Genomic DNA, 18,059 nt, shown 5'->3' on the forward strand with positions numbered 1-18,059 from the left:
CATTTTAGGATTAAAGAAAATACTTTAGAATTGAAATTTAATGAATATACAAAACGTAAATTGAGAACTGACAGCAATTTGCTAATGAGCGCAAAGCAAACAAACAAAAATTGTTGATGAGCACACGAAAAAACTGATATGAACATTTTTAGATAGCTGCAAGCCGAATAAATTATTTGGATAAAAGTTGCTCTATCAGTATGGCAAACTGGGCAAACAATGAAAGCATCAGAACTGCAGCCAACTAACTGACAAAAGCCCAACTAGTTTTTTTGAATAAAAATGCACTATGCATATCGAGCCAAAGGCTAACTAAATTAAATTCTCAATAGTAAAAGCAGTCAATTTGGCAATAAAGCTAAATATAAAGTGCTGCTTCCTGCTGGAATGTGCGACAAATTCAATTTGTTATCGAGCAGGCTTTGATGCTGCAAGGAATGAGTGCAAGCTGGGCAAGCAAACAAAACTAAAAGCCAATTATCAATGGCACAAAGGGGCAGGCTGCACAGCGGGGTATATAAGGCACTAATACTCAATATCAATTTCAAAAGTTGTGCCAGCGTGTGTGGGTGTGTGTATGGGTGTGTGTGTTTTGCCGACCAGGATACGACCAACAGGCCAAGGCCAACAATTCCGTGCAGAACTGACAGCACAGTTTCGAGCATATGCAAATGTCTACAAAGGCAAAGGCCTCAGAAAGTTCAGCTCGTAGCATCCATTGTAGCACAAACCAGGTTAAAGTTCTCGCCATGCGGTGGAGGGCCAAAGGGGCCATATGACACGCCCACATCGTGAACTGATTGTACTATGTGTGCACTTTTTGCTAATTCACATGGCAAAAAAAACTTTTAATAGCAGAAAACAAAAACAAAGTTAGGGAAGCAAAAGCAATGCCAGTCATAGCTGAAATAACTTATTAACTTCAGTCTTTAGCTCGTTTATCCAATGCACAATCGATATCTATCGATGATGTTATATACCTATCGATGACAATATATATATATATATAGAAATTGACCTTTTAAAAAGGAGAGCATTTCTCTTCTTGAAATATATGCCAAATATTCTCTTCGCGACTGGTAACGGCAAGAAAGCCGCAAACATATGGTTACATTGACGCCGCATCAAAAAATATTTAAATTTTACTGCTTCCATATTTTAACAGGGAAAATGTTCACCTTTTATTTAGCAGTTGATAAAGAAAGTGGCATTGTCAACGCAATTGCATTGTGGCCAACACTCGATTCGACTATGTGGGCCAACAGCAGCAGAGCCAGGATAACGTTGGCAAGTTCTCTCAAAGGCCATTAAAAGTCGGGCGAGCGTTGCGAATGACAACAATGCTGTCTGTGCTATGGCAACGGAAACGACATTTGCCGAAGGTACGTGAATGTGCCCGATGCCTGACGCAGTTGCTGTTGCTGTTGCTGTTGCTGTTGTTGCAGGATAATAAAAGCGTACTATAAACGGCAATGATGTCCCCATGCAAATGACAGCTCAGCGTCATGCGTCATTTGCCACAACAACGCGACAACAATCAAAGGACAGTCGCCGCAGGACATGCAATCAACGTGAATTGGTTGCCCGGTTGCCAGGATCCGTCCAAAACATTATTTAAAACAAAATCGCATTACACATAACACATTACGTATACGCCGCGCGGTCCATAGGTGTTTAGCACAGTGTTTAACAGGTGAGTCGCGCCTTTTAAATATTTATGAGTTTATGAAATGTTCGCGACCACAGAGACCACAGATGCCACCAGCTGCTAACTGCCTCAGCTGAAAGTCTGCTCCACTTATCTCCGCCCGGCAATTATGTACATTTTTGCCAGCTTTTCTAATGGTTTCCCTTTATCATTGTGTTTTCTCTACCCGCCTAATGACGCCTATTAGCGTTGGAGGACGCTACCCAGCTGGGATGCAATTATTTCGGACACCTTGGAAATTTTAAAGTGGCCATGTGCACCTGCGCAGAATTATTTAAAATTAAATGGACAATACATATTTGTTACATTGAATCTTAGAAATCTTTAAAATAGCCTTTTTTTCCTTTGAGTCTTAGGCACTTATTAAGATCATTGAAGGAGATGCGACAGTTTGTGCTTACAATTAAAAGAAAAAGCCTTCTGTCTCCAGCTAAATGTCAGTTATTTTAAATTTCTTGTGAATATCTTAATCTCCAGACATTTTTTTATAGCAACCAATTTTAAGATGAGCCAAAAATGCAGATAATTTACTTTTAATTGCTTAGAAATTTGAGTTTAGGGTTCAAGATAATTTCTTAGTTGATGTCATATAAGATAAGAGCCAAGTTTTGTTTTAACTTGAAACATAATTAGAAATTCCATTTGCATATTATGATTTGTAGAAACCTATCGAACCTTGTAAAAGTCTAACGTTTGAAAAATAGCATGGGTTAAGAAGTCTAAGAACTAAGGAATTTCATAAGGTCTTTTTAAATATTCTATTATACATAGAATATACATGAAACATTTCAATATATTAATTATTATAATAATTTTGTTCATAGCTTTTAGCTTTCAACTCGACTCAGTTAAATATTTTAATGATTTCTAACTGAACTATTCAAATTTTAATTCTGTCTTCTACAAAAACAGATTTAATCATTAAATCTTCTGCCCAAATGTATTATTTTTCTTTTTAACTGAGATTTCATTTGATTGCATGTAATCGCCAAAAAAAACTTGCTGTAATCGTTTTTGTAGCATATTTACCGGCGCTCTGACATAAAGCTTGCTGCCCCAGATAGCAAAATTTTAAACAAAAACTCACACGCACACACGCACACTGACACAATCCGAATAGCCAGGTAAAGTGCTTCCTCTTTTTAACAACACACACAATGAGAAAGAGAGAGAGAGAGAGAAAGTCAGCTGGTAAATTAAGCAGCGGGGGGCGTGGCCAACTAACGTTGCCCGAAATGACTTTTGACACGCAATCAGCAACAGCAGCAACAAAAGCAGAAATCGTTATAAAACACGAGAAAAAAGTAAATTGCAATTTAAATTGAGCCACAAAAAACGCCTGCACAAAAAATACATAATATATATATATATATATATATGTATATATAAAAAATATTTAATACCAAACAAACAAAACACTGCTATTACGAGTTTCTGAATGGATTTATTTTATGTTTTTTGTCGCTTTCTATTCTGTTGCCTGTGCGCCCACTTAATAATATATATTGTGAAGTGGGCGTGTCAGCATTTGGTAATTGTTTTATTTTTTGCTACTTGACTGTTTATTGGAAATTAATATTTTGCGTGCGGTCAGCAGCGACGTTCGCAGTTTATTTACGTCCTAGTTTTAGTTATGGTCGAGCGCTCTTAATTAGAAACACAATCGGAAGTTGTTTTATTACGTGCTGGACGCCAATCCCTACTCGGCAAATGGATTGGGCGCTAAATATTTGGTGTGCTGGCGACATTCTGTGGGCTTTGCCTGAAGTTAACTGGCGCCAGGTTGACACACTTTGGCTGTTTACATGTGTCTTTGATGGACTTATGACATACAGCACATTCGTTAGTAAAACTTAACTGGCAACATTTATAAATCTATATATTACTAACCCGGTCTTGCCCGTGGTACGTACAAAGTAAACATTGTCTCAAAAACATTTGAAAATGATTTCGAAATTAATCGGACGATAAACAACAACTTAAAGCTTCACGAAAAAAATGTAAGACAGGTCTTAAATGATTTGTTATGTAGATCCATGGAAATTACCCCCATTTTCACCAAGAACGGATGGATTTTCTAAAAAGTGCGTAACACACCTCAAATGAATGTGAACAGAGTTATTTGAAATGAGTTCGAAGCCAATTGGATGGTAAACAAAAAAGTTGCATACAAACATTTTTCGCAATTTTTCCGCACTTGCGGTGGGATTTTCCCGAAACACCGTCAAAACAAATTTTACTCTTTTTATTACCTGGCTGAAAAGACCCCTTCTATCATTGACTATATAAACCATTTAATCTTGTTAGAGCCAAAATTGATCAATTGTTGGTAAAAATAAAATTACAAAAAAAAACCTTTTTATTTAAATACCATTCCGCAATTAGTGATACATTTGTTTATTATATCCAATTAACTTGCATGCATATTCATTTCACCAATATTCATTAGTTTAAGGTACATTTACCTTTAATGTAATAGACCTAAAATTGAGTTTAAGGTTAATTTCACGAAAATAAGTGGTGTATCACAACTCTCTAAGCACAGTATTCCAGTCATGATAAATGCATGTTCGCAAATCGATTTAACAAATGACTTTCAACTACCAGTAAAAACTTTCAAAATGAGTTTTAGTCTAACTGCGCAAATAATTAAAAAGTTGCATTTAACACTTTTCACCCATTTTCTGCACTTTGTGCTTATAATACAAAATGCCCAGTTTAGATGATTAAAATGTTGAAGGCTGACCTTTTGAATTAACTTTCCGTGGTGCTCAGAATTTGCATTAATTAACTCAAGATGTTCGTGCGGGGTCTTTTTCCCGTCAGTCACGTTCATGACTCGCTATTTTTATTGAATTTCATTTGATTGAGTTTTTTTCCGCACGGAAAGTTAACTAAAAGTTATAGAGAGGAAAAACTTTAAAAGTTTCCTCATAAATCGGTAGCTGCATTTGTGCCCTTTGCATTTAATTCAAATGGTTTTTAAAACAATAACCATTGTTGCAAGTTTTCTAAAGATTTTCATGTCGAATGCATTTCAAAAGGCGCAGAGTGGGCCGCAGGGGGCCAAACAAAAACTAAATGACGAGAATCAAACATAAGCTCAGCTTAAATTGGAACTTACCTCCTCGATGGTGTCGCACTCGAATAGATAAATGTGCAGCAGCGGATCCTTGGGATCTTTTAGCAGATAGACCAGCCCGGTAATGGGTCCTTGGAATTCCATAAAGTTGTGCGGTTGCTCTGCGTCGGCCGCCTGCTGCTGCTGCTGTTGCTGCTGCAGCTGATAAGCGGCCGCAGCACTGGATGACAGTGAGCCGTAGGATGTGGATGTGGTTAGCGTCTGGCGCGGCCCATTGGCGGTCAGTGAGCCAGCAGCAGCAGCTGCAGCCACAGCGGCGGCAGACGTGGAAGATGAGTGGGCGGCAGCTGTTCCACAATTGGCCGTTGTGGCCTGGCCAGCATTTGATTTGAGCTGGATGAAGCCATTGCCGACGCTCTTCGACTGCGGCTTGTGTATAATGCGGCACATGCCCACAATATGCTTTAGCGGATGGCTGAATTGTAGCTCAAAGTCCGAGTTGTATGACTCCAGTATGCCATGCTCAATGCCAACCGACAGCTGCAATCAGTAGATATTGTTAAACATAAGCATTACGTTGCAAAATTGCTCAGAAACTTAATGAGTAGCCACCAGATTGAAGGCTGCCTCAATGGTAGCTTTATCTATGTTCTATTTGTAGTTCAATCTGATATTATACGTTGTATTTGCCCAGACATGCGTTAAGAGACAAGTATGGGCAAGCTCGAATGCGACATACCCTATTAAAAAGAGTAGACAGCGCTAACGTTTGATGAAATGTTAAATAAATATGTCATAACAAATTGAATGCGTATCAGATCAAAATGATGGTTTTTAACTAACTGTTGCACATATTTTAACTATATTAATTAAGTCTTAATTAATCGAATAATGCGCTATGTAACCAGATCTTAAGTATAATTTTATTTCAAATATGTATTTTTTGTTCCACTGTCGTCTGTCATTGATGCAGAAAACTTGAATAACCATTTTAATAAATGCCTACATTTACCATAGATAAGTGTTTTACACAAAATGCATGTAATGAATTGTTCAGCCATTCGACAATTTATATTTATTCGAGCCCAAAGCATTTTTAATTAAACACATGTAAAGCAATATGAATTACTTCTGCTGAGCATCTCTAGGGAAAATGTATTCCAATTAGATTACATATGAGTTAATTGTAACAAAGCAAGTGGAATGCACATTATTCAAAACTCAAACAACATTCATTGGCTGCATGAGATATAAATAAGAGAGAGAGAGAGAGAGAGATAGGATGAGAGCTAAATTTATCAAATGCAAATATGTCAAAGAGGTAATAAAACGAATGTCGAGCGATGCAATGTAACATGCTGAATGTAACAAATGAAACACTTTTAAATGTAGCTTAGTCAGTGGAATGCTCCTCATTCGCAGCAAAACAAATGACAAGCAATAGGCATAATTTCTTCTCAGTATTTAAATGCATATTGCCAGAAACTCATTTAAGCTGTGTTTTAACGAGTGTACGGGGTATAATTATCATGCAGACAGGCAGCAGCTGTAAGTACTCGTGCTCCTCATTCCATGGCTCTGGCTGCATTCAGCGTTTCCACTAGACGAAGCAGATTAACAGTATTAAATTCTTTTAATCAGTTTACTTGCATGCACAAATACAAAAGGGCTGCGCTTAGAGGCAGAGAAAGCAACAGGGAAAGGATGAGGCGCAGACAGACAGACAGACAGACAGAGAGACATACTGGATGGCAGGCAGAGAGACAGGCAAACCCAGGCTGACAGCAGCTTGACAACATGGCAAACATGGCGGCTGCTCCATTTCCGGTGTCCTCATCACCGTCAACATGTGCCGCCATTTCTCAATGCTTGTTTTTTGTTCTTGGCCCCCTTTATTATTATTACTATTTTTTTTTTTGCTGCTCAGTTTTTACTATATACGCCAATGGGGTAGCTAGGGAGTGTCAATGTGCGGCATGGACAGGGGAAAGGGGCGTTGGGGGAGCTCGTTCAAGGGGTGTGCCGATGTTGTGGCTAGGGCCGTTGCTGGCAGAAAGCAGGTCGACCCATTTGGGGCGTCGGTTAGAATTTTGCCATCAAAAGGTTTTATTCTACAAAATAAAGGGAAAGCAAATGAAATTTATGTTCAGTTAGTTGGGCAGACGCTAGTTAAGTCCAGTTGGTGTGTGTGTGTGTGTGTATGCCTGTGTATGCGTGTGTCCCAGGAAAAAGTAAACACGGCTTTGTACAAAGTTGACGTAAGTTCAACTAGCAACATATATTAAAAATCCTAAAATCTTGTAAACATAACAATAAACTACAAAACTTGATTTTATTAATTAAGTTCCAAAGTGCCGAAAAATAAGTATTTTATTGATCGATATATTAGTATATCGATTTTTGTTTAAAAAATACAACATTTTTATAAATCCACTGTTAATAAACCACATCGATTTGAGCCCTATTGTCGAACTTTTACAAATTTAATTTTTAATTGACCTACAAAGTAGGTAAAGATGCTTTGTGCAATACAAATTACATTTGACCTAAATGTCCTTTGGATTAATAATAATAATGTTAAATCTCTTAATGTCGAAAATAATCAACCGAACCAAATGTTGGCATCAACTGGGAATCCTCAAGCCAAAAAGCGTCATGTCTAAGTTGGTTATCGACCAATTTATCTTTTACTTTATTTTATATCCCATCAATTATGAACTTGGACACACATCCATTTATAAGGCAAACTTTAATTTCACTGATTGAGGCAGAAGAAAGAAAAACAAACGTAAACAACCAGGGAGCAGCTTTAAGAACCTGTGAAGGAATCCGGTCGAAAGGATGTCGGCCAAGCGCAGGCAGCACAGAAAATGGAAAATGGAAAGTTTATTAGAAAATTAAATTAAAATCCGTAAACTGCGACCGCCTGCTGTTTAGTTGGCAACGTGGGCGTTAGCTCGAGAACTACTTAAATACACTGTGCTCGGAGAGTAAGAAATAGGAAAAGCTGAAAAACTTTTCAAGCGTCAAAGAAAAAACTTTGCAATTAATAACATTTCAGTGGGAGCGTTGCGCGGTGGCGGGTAAAAGGTAGCAAAAGGGGCGCCTAATGAGGCTGCCTGGCAACACGGTAATCATTGGGGATATGGCCTGGCTTAAGTTCGAGTCACCTTTGCCAGTCGAAATTAATTTTTTAATGGCAAAGCGCCAGGCAACCATTTTGATTCCATTCCAGTTGAACTTCTCCACCCGCACGTTGCCAATTTTCAATTAATTTGCGATTGCCACTTGATCCACTACACTCAACCGATGTGAGAATCGCCGAGAGAGACGCTGTCGTTGCCAGGTGAATTAAGTGCTGTCGACTGTCGACTCTCGACTGATTGAACTGCCGTTCCGCTTTGCCTTTGACATTGACTGAGCAAATCCAATTATGCGTCGACCGAATCACAAATTGTTCAACTTCTGTTTGTAATGCAATCAGCGAACAAAGCGATTTGGGATTTTTCATTATAACAAAACGATTGAAAGCGTCAGATTGGAATGAAGGGAACAGATTCCCATGAAAAAAAAAAATAGATGGCAGTGATTTGGGAAACTGTTTAGGAATATATGCGATTTATTTATTACCAATTTGTTCAGGTTTGTCAAAGGCGACCTATTTGCTGCCAATTTTCGTTGAGTAAAGCGTTTAGTAACTTTAAGTGGATTAAGGTTTATGCCTCAATATGGCTGACTAAAGAGAATCCACGGCAGGAATAGCATGCTTAGCAGAAGGAGCCGAGTTCGGTTCTTAAAATATTTCGCTATCTTTAAAATAAAAGAATCTATAACATTATGTTAGCAGTTTACATTGGCTTAAATAAACAGATTGTGGGAGTAGAGATTTGGTCGCCAGTTACCATAATTGCATGTGGTTAAACCAGCTTATTGTTCAAGCCAACTAAATGAGCTGTTGCCAGCCCCGTCAATATCCGATTAAATATCTTGTATACGTTTATTAGTTCGAATAATAATAAAAAAGGAAGCAGGCCTCTATACTGCTTCAGAAACATATCAAGGGGTTTGTAATGTAAGCAAGCTTTAATCAAACAGAGTACTGCACTTTATTTAATGGGATATTTTGCTAGCCTGAAATACTGGCTTGTTAGCCCAAGGCAAACTATAAAGCAAAAAAAAACAATTAAAAATCTATTTGTTGCAATGAATAAATTAAATCGATTACCCGCTTCGAGCTATCTGTAATAAATAGAAAGTAACTAATATCTCCGCCAGATAAAGATTAGCCGTTAGCTCAGCCATTAATTGCAATATTCTCAGATCGATGCCGCATAGATTCCGGCTTATTTATGACAGCCGCAATGTCAGCAATGGCCAAGAACCAGGCTCTGACCTTTTTGGCCCCATTTAACAAAGTACAACGCGTTATTAAGACTTTAACAGCGCCAGCGTCAGCCAAAGCAGTTAATGTTAATTATATGGCTAAAATGCTGCCGACGACAACAGCAGCAGCAGCAGCAGCAAAAATAACAGCAATGTAATGGGAAATTGTAGGCAATTTATTGTGCAACAACAACAACAACAACAATACAACAACAACAAGAACGACTAAACGCAGTTCATGCATAACAAGAACACAAGCGAACGTCAGCTGGCACATGAAAACGTAATGAAGAAACGGTTAAAACGTATAAATCGGTGAGCAATAACACGCGATGTTGACAGCACGACGCGTCGTGATTCTAATTGGAGATGAGCGCGTGACACAATCGTGAGCCGCAGCTTAATTAGAATTGAACAGTGAACTGCAATTTAAGCTATATTATTAACTAATTAAAAATACTTTGGCAGCTAGACACGACATTACCCCTATGAGAAATGGGCGCAAGATACGATCCACAACACTAGCACAGCTAATGGAAGAGTTTATAAAATGATTTAGGGTAAATATGACAAGTTTTGATTCTAATTGGAGACGAGCTTTCGTAAGTTTAAGCAAGATTTCGATTACAAAAATAATAAACTAGAAGTTTGCATTAAAACGGGAGAAATATAATTAATGTATATGATAATGTATCAATTAATATTTGATTTTGATTGAGTGGTGCATCAAACAAACTATATCCATAATATTCTTAAGTCTCCCGCTCTAGGTCACATGATTTAAGCCGTAAGCTGATTACCTGTCAGTTGTATATAGCTAGACAATCAACATCAGCATACATGATTTATCTACAATGTATTCTCTCACGTGCTCATCGCTAATTTTTATGTCTAATGAATATGTCAAGTAACTGCAACAACAACAATAACCCCTACAATGGACAACAATACGCTGCGACTGGTTTCACGTGGCGCTAACTGCATTTCAATGTGTGTGCGAGTGTACGTGTGTGTGTTTGTTTGACAACAATAGATTGTAGAATAGAATACAAAGCAAATGAAATAAAAGACTCCATAACATAACTTTTCCTTAAGTTGCCATCAATTAGAGTTGCAAAGAATGAAAGGACACAGAGCATGGGCATAAGAAACAAAACAGAAGCCGTTCAAAAGGGGTCAAGATATCAAATGCGGACAGCTGAAAGTGAAAAAATATATAACGCATACGCAGTGTGTGCCACAGTATAGCTTTTGTATGCGGCAAAAGTTGTGGCAATGGGACAAAACGCAAGAATGTGGAAATAAAATGATGTCACTGGTAATGAGAGCGTTAATCAGATTCAATTGCTTGTTGAGGATTTTCATCAATTTATGTTTGTAGCTTAGCATTTAAAAGTACAATAAGCTAAAAGCACTGAGTGCAAAGTACTCAGTACTACAACGCTCACTCGAACAACGTTGCACATAGCTTAAAATATTATTTTCTATGTGGCACAGCTCTGACTAGCAGAAGCGTGTCAAGTGATGAGTGCGGCAACTGACGCGCCGCTTCACACATAAAAAATGCCGTAGTCTAGCGACCGCAGAAGTGTACAACATCAAATGCAAAACGTCGGCCAAATGGAATCGAGTGGGCGACAACATTCACGCCCAGTCAAAGCCAACGTAACGCATTCGCCGCATAAGCCCCAGCAGAGAGTCCTCCACTGGGAGAGCCGCTGACGACGGTGAAGTGTGAAACCATTTACGGCGCGCAGGGAAGGGAAGCCTGGTGCTGCGGCTCAAGTGACTCGACTCGGCCAGAAGCGGATTAGCAGCGGGACTTGAGTGACTTCTCCGAAGCAGCAACAAAAAATCCGCCAAACAAAAAGAGGAAAACATTCTGCAGGCAAATGAAACAGGCGATCTATTGATTTTTCCTTTGCAGCTCGCTCAAATCAACTTCCTGCCTGCCTTCCTGCGTGACGTCAATGGAAGACCTGCCACAAAGCTTAGGGTTGAGCTCTAGTAGGAACACAATAGGCACCTGACAATTGATACGAGCGGAGACGTTAGTTAAGAGTTTTTGGCCAGCAAAATAAGTGGGAATTTTACAAATTGTTGTTGAACTTGATTTCGATTTTCGCCAATTTATAACAAAGTTAAATGTACTCAACTTAAAATTGAATACAATTGATTGGCTTGGAGCTTAAAGGAAATTGTTAAAGAGAGGAACAACAAAATTATATTGGCTATAATTAATATATAATTAAAGCTTGTATAAAAACAATTTGTATGTTCATATTAACTCTAAAAAAAAATCGTTAATATCTCAATAAATGTTTAATATTAGCAAATACATGTTGTATATTAGAAATAAATTGTGAATTAAGTTTGAGTAAAGGCCATATATACATGATAAAATGAAATATGATTCTACATAAGTTATGTAAAATAGTTTTGTTTTAAAGACTCGCTAAAAAAGGGTAATTCGATTTTTCTACACCTCATTTTAAGCATTTTTAACATTTCTTTAGTAATACGCAATTAAACTGATATAATTTGATTACAACTTTTTCATTGATTTAAGGACTTGGCCTAACTTAGTTATTCAACAAAGCTATCTATTTCGTTGCACTAATTTCTAAACAATATTCAAGGAAAATATATTGGAAATTCCGAACACACATGCTTAGACAAAGCTCTGTTTGCTTGGCCATTGAAGCATCGCAAAAGTTGACATAAGACTTTGATGTGGAGGGCGTGGGAGTTGGATGGTCGTGTAGATGGGCGTGGCACGTTTCGCACTCGAGCGGCAGCCAAAAGGCAGCTTGTTATAATTTCCATTCGCGCTGTTTAACATAATAAAGCAATAAGCTGCCACAGCATTTGTCGCAGACACTGCAAATGAACACGAACCAGAGCACTGGGCAAACACTTCAGTTTCTCTATTTTTTTTCCCCTCTATCTCGGCCTGTGTGTGCGTGTTGGTTTTGTGTCAATTTACTGAACAAGAATGGGGCAGCCCACATACATGCATATATGAAAATAATAAACAAAAGTGCAGGCTTTAGTAAATATTTATACAAGAAAATATGCATCAAATTATAGTCTGGGCCGGGTCTGTAGTGTCTGACTTACCAAGTGCACAACAATAAGGGAAAGCCAACACAAAAACAGAGAGAGTAAGAGGGAAAACCAAAGAGAAAGAGAGAGCGTTACGCATGTGTGCTGTGCATGCATAATTTTAAGGCATTATATGCGAAAGTGCTTTGAAATATTTGCAAATTAAGCCTGAAAAATTGTGATATTATCTACTTAGGATGAAACATCAAATACCAAATGTATAAATTTAAAAAAAAAACACAATTTTTTATATATAATAGGATAGATGTTCATTATAAAACAGCTTGTGGTATAATCTTTAGATAATCATATAAAGAATTATTCTTTTTTAAGAAAATAAATAATATTTTTATAAAATAAAGAAAAGACTGTCTAGTATTTCATGTTTATTTACTTGATTTCTAGCTATGAGGTAGTAGGGGGCAGGTCGAGCGGGGGGCAGGTAATAGCTATAAAATGAATGATACTTGATAGATATATACTATTTTAGGAGCGACATGTCAAGATTGGTGACTCTAGTTCTTATTATTTACCAAAATGGCTCAAAAAACAGGATTTCGATTTCGATAATTATCGATTAAATGGAAAGGGGGCAAGTTATCGAATATCGGACAATAACGAACTCGATCTGCGTAGGCACCAGGAGGACCTACAGCAAAAATATCAAGTCTCTAGTCTCTACTTTATGGGGTCGGAGTTGCTTCCTTCTGTCAGTTATATACATTTGCACAAATACCCTTTTCACCCATTTTAAATGGGTTTAGGGTATAAAAATAGAAAAACTAAGTCTCATAATTTTCCATTAGGAGAGCACAACGGAAACCCAGAATCAAGTAACAAATATATGAACTCTTGTTAGCAGCTCACAGAATAGTTTCCTCTTTATATAAATTTTCATTTTCGCTGCCCCTCTCTGCATATTCGCTAGCTCTTCTATTCAATGTAAGCTGACAACAATTGCCGGATCACAGGTCGGAAGCGCCCACAATTTGCTTGCTGCTCGCTGGTGGCGCCAGCTCGTAAAATGGATTCTTTTTAATGCAACGCATAGCCACCTGCTCGACCTGAAATGGACAAGCAGGACGAGAGCAGTGGGACAATCCACAATGGGAAGAATTCCAAGACTTTTATACAACTTTCACTCAGCCTCAACCCGCAACTTGTTGGCAACTGTAGGGAATTTAATTATGCAATGCCTTTCACTGGCACCGACTTGGCAGACCCTAGCAAAAACCCTGGAGCATCGTTTGCTAACACAACCAAACACAGATAGAGCCCACATACACACACACACATGCGGCTGATGTGCGCCTAATTGCAAGCTTTGCTAAAATTAATTTCAAGCTTCAAATAATATTAGCCATGGGACACCAGCTTTGGACTGAAATAGCACATACAACATAAAATGGGCGGAAGTAAGACAGAGCTAGCATTGAAGGACAATGGACAACTTGCCGCTGCACGTGCTCAACGCGGCGTATGCGTAATACGCCAGCCAGGTGATACCAGGTGATATATATATAAATCTGGCAGGTCGAGGTATGCACACTCGAGACGGGTTCAAGAAGTTAAGAAACTGAATAGAATCTTGGAAGCTGCATTTGATGAAAATATATGTCTATATAGTATTCCATTAATCTGTTTTAACAATTATTTTTATTTATTAATTAATTTTAAATATTGTAAGATTTTCAAATAAAACTTTAAATAAAATGTTATATATTAATATACATATATACATATGCATTGACACATAAATACTTAGTATCTCGTATCTTTACCTATCTCTAGCTGTATATATCTATATAATCATTTAGCTAGAATGATTTTCTTAATATTTATTTTCCTTTGCCTAATTTAATCGCCAATGTGCGTCTGTTTCTATATCAATAAATAGATAGTATGTTTCTACAAAAAGCTTATAAGAGAAATGAACTTGTTAGTGAGAACTATTTGCGAGAAAAGTACAAATAAGGGAACAACATTCTTGAGCTGACTGAGCGATTCAATCAATTAGGCAAGCACAATAAAATAACAGAGTAGCAACGGAATTCCAGACATTAGCAAACCCCAAATCCCTCTATAGCTCATCAGAAGCCACAAGCATCTTACCAAGCTAAAAAGCGTGAAATATAGCAACTGTAGACTCTGCCTTGAAGACGACAAGAAACTAAACCAGGATGAGACTTTAGCGCTTAGCACATCAGGAACTGGGGCCGCAGTCTTAGTATATTAGCTTTAAGGACTCTTAAGCCAGGGACAATCCTTGCGTGCTTGCCAACAGTAGGACTCAAGAAGGGGCTATAGCTCATAGACCAGAGGTCTTACAAAATAATATTATTATTAGCCACATAACTAATAATACTGATAATAAAGCAAATCAAAGTATATAAACTCTGCTAACTTTTTGATGAGACCTTTAAGAACATTCACATTCGCATTACTCAACGCGTGACCCTCGGATAAAGTCCATTAATGCCTATTTGGGCTGTTTGTTCGCTTCGGGTTGACGTTGTCGTCCTCCTAATTAGCTACGAGTCTCGTACTGTGACTGTGATTTTCGCTTAGGACTCACCTTTCTACATTGTGGTTCTAATTTAGGCAGCCCCAACGGTTGCCAGCAGTTGCTAATCAGTGTAATTATCGTTTATGGAGCGCAAAATTATTAATAAAATTTCGTACGCTTTGCGCCCACTTTGAGCTGCCTGCCTGCCTGCCTGAATGTCTGTCTGCCTGGCGGGCTGTTTAATTGATTTATTGAGCCGTAATAATTGCAAATTGCTTTTAATTGTTTTGGGCAAAGATAAAAGCGTGTTATGGATATCACCAGCTGCAATTGGATTAACATGCCAATGCCAGGAGCGTTGACGGCACCACAGCCCGACTGACAACATAATTCAGAGTGACAGAACGACAACTGCCAGGCAAGTGTGTGGCACGATGATGATTTAATCGGACGAGTGTGATGGCATATGCCAAGTTATGCAAATGCTGTAAAGTTGCAATAGGCAAAGGCTCATGGGCAGATTTATGGAATGAGATGAAGTTCCTTTACATTGATGGAATATATCCAAGAAAAATACATTGCAATTAATTTCAAATGGATGCTTACTCAAAAAGGTTTCAAGAAGATAGATACTGCATATATATATATATATATAATATATCTTTTTAAATTGGGGATTGAAGAATATCGCAAATAAATGCCAAGCCCCTGATTAATTGAAATTTTAACAAAGAAACTCTTACAAAACATAACATCATGGAAAATTATATAAGCTAAGCTGGATTTAATTTTTACGCTGCCAAAATATAATTTTAACAATCTATGTATATATTATTTCCGAAGGTAAAAATATATTTTTAATCTAACTTAAAATATCAACAACAATAATAATAATAATAATTAGTTTTCTAATCAGAATCATTTCTGGATTTGATGGCTAAAAATAGATTTATGCAATTAAATAAAAGATTCTTTTGTTTTGCTTTGATTTATTGTAAACTAATATTGTTTGCGGCCTTAAGATATTAATTTTATATGTTTAATCATATTCATAAGAGAAAGAAAAAACTAAGCAGAGCAATAAAATGTTGTCCTACTTTGCTTTCTTGCTTTTCACAACAATTCCCTCTTTTTGTCTCAAGCGGACAATATATATATATATATATATATATATATATTATTTTTTATATATCCCTGAATCGATTTAAGGTTGAAAATTGGAATTCAAATCTTGAGTCAAACAAACATTTGCGAAATCTGTAAGTCATAATTAAAAACGATTTCAAATATTTAAAGAATTTTGAAGAAAACGAAACAATTACTTTTAATTAATTCGCATGATATACAAAATACTCACAATTCTTTCTATATATTTTCTCATTTGATTAGGTTAATTTCTTAATCTTAAACTTGCGCCATATATAGCTATTAATTAACTTACCTTTGTGTAGCTCTCAGTGGAGCGTATGTCGTTGATGGTCCATGGCAACATGGAGGCCGAATAGCGCGGATCGACGGACGCACTGCCGCGATATGTTAACGAAACGAGTCGAGTTTTCATCTTGATCGGATTGTTTTTCCTTTGGCTCGACTTGTGTGTATACCGGCTGCGTATACAGTTGGTTGTTTTCAATGTTATGTTATTTGAATATTAAATGCAGTACAAGTTCAATTTGCAATGCAAATTACATGTTCTCATTTTATTATTTGTTTTTTGTTTTTTTTTATTTTTACTTTACGCTCATTGGGTTTCTGTACTGTTGTTGTTGCTTTGCCGTTTCTTAATTACTTTTTAATTGTTGTGATTTGCTACATGAGGCAAGTAAATAAATAGACATTAAACTGAAATCAATATTAAATTAACATGCGGCCAGTGTTCCAATTTAGAGCGAATGCCGAAGTGCGAGTCCTGCATGAGTCACGCCTGGTGCTCACTGGAGACCTTTGGGGTCTAACGGGAGTAACGGCATTTGTTGGTAAGGACAATGACCACCTGACTGATATACTTTTTGGATTGATGGACAATTTATTTGCGGCGCATCAACAGCAAAGTTTACTATCAATATTGATTTTTCTGTGCGCTACCCTGGCACACAGACTTTTTAATACCCTTGCAGAGGGCATTATAAAATTGTTACCAAATGCGTAACGCATAGAACGAGACAGCATTGATGGTATAACGCATACATTTATCATTTATATAAACTATTTTCTCATAGGTCTATATTCCTTGCATAATAATAAATACCATGTATTCGAAAAGTAAATTGTCTATCAAAACAGCTTTCTGCTGTTCAGTTTGAAGACATTTCGAAAATCTACACTAGGTTTGCAAGGGTATTTGAGCTTCGGTGCGCCGAGAAAAAATATGCGTTCTTTCTTGTTTTACTTTATTGCCGCTTCGCATTCGCAAAGGCAGAGTTTCTGCTTCTTCTTAGCTTTTTTTGCACGCGACTGCCAGAAATAGGAATGTGTGTGCCAGAGGACGAGAGCCACCACCACAAGTGGCTGGGGCTGGGACAGGGACAGGGACAGGGGCTGGGGCTGGGGCATGGGCAGAAGAAGCCAGAATCACCCCTAAAAAAAAATTCGTTCGATGGCAATGTTGGAATTTACTTTTGCATAAACATTTACATTTTACTTTCCTATGGTTTCACAATGTTTTTTTTCGCTTTTAAGTTTACTTCTGCCGTTTCGGCACACACACGTACATACATGCAGCACGCGACACATAGACTCGCACACACACACACACACGTACGCGACACGTTTATTGGTATTCGTGGGATTTGCAACAAAATAACAAGTCAACTAACTGAATGGAGGCGGATACATCAAATCGCTTTGAAATTACGTAGAGCACTGAATCGGTATCCGTACGAATGATGGCTCCAATGTTCCTGACAGTGTGACAACGGAACATTTCTCTATGCCGATGTAGCGGCGGCAACGACAGACGTCCTTCGTCCTGCAGATTGGGCGCATGCGTTGATATTTGCGAACAACGCTGATGACAATAAGCGAACGCGGGAACAATCAATTGGACCGATTTGGCGTTTCATTTTATGTTCTTTTTTTAAAGCCATTACTTAAGTACTCTATTGGATATGGTTTAAATTGCAATAGACTTCTTGCCCGCCAAACAATAACACAAATCCAAATAAACAAATGATAGCATTCCGCTCAGAAACAGTTTGAGTCTATTGGCCGACCGCCACAAATTATCGTTCACAGCTGAACAGCTGCTTGTAAAAGCCGATCGCATGCATGCGCAA

At 37.7% G+C, this 18,059-nt stretch overlaps 1 protein-coding gene across 4 annotated transcripts in view; it reads right to left on the bottom strand.

The window, feature by feature from the left end:
- plx (PTB_TBC1D1_like and TBC domain-containing protein plx) overlaps nt 1–17,976 on the bottom strand; it is a 33,348-nt gene extending 15,372 nt beyond the window's left edge. Inside the window, exons 1-3 of one of the 4 annotated variants that reach the window (XM_070206820.1) lie at nt 17,601–17,976; nt 16,226–16,593; nt 4,833–5,330 (exon numbers count right to left, since the gene is read on the bottom strand). In XM_070206820.1, the coding sequence (XP_070062921.1) occupies nt 4,833–5,330; nt 16,226–16,345 (618 nt within the window). In that variant the 5' untranslated portion in view covers nt 16,346–16,593; nt 17,601–17,976. Of the gene's footprint in view, nt 1–4,832; nt 5,331–16,225; nt 16,594–17,400 lie in introns of all 4 variants that reach the window. The other 3 variants (XM_015172002.3, XM_070206819.1, XM_015172004.3) reach the window with 3 other exon arrangements.
- Between the last annotated feature and the right edge of the window lie 83 nt (nt 17,977–18,059).

Source organism: Drosophila virilis, chromosome 2 (genome assembly GCF_030788295.1).
Source record: "Drosophila virilis strain 15010-1051.87 chromosome 2, Dvir_AGI_RSII-ME, whole genome shotgun sequence".
NCBI classification, from domain to species: domain Eukaryota; kingdom Metazoa; phylum Arthropoda; class Insecta; order Diptera; family Drosophilidae; genus Drosophila; species Drosophila virilis.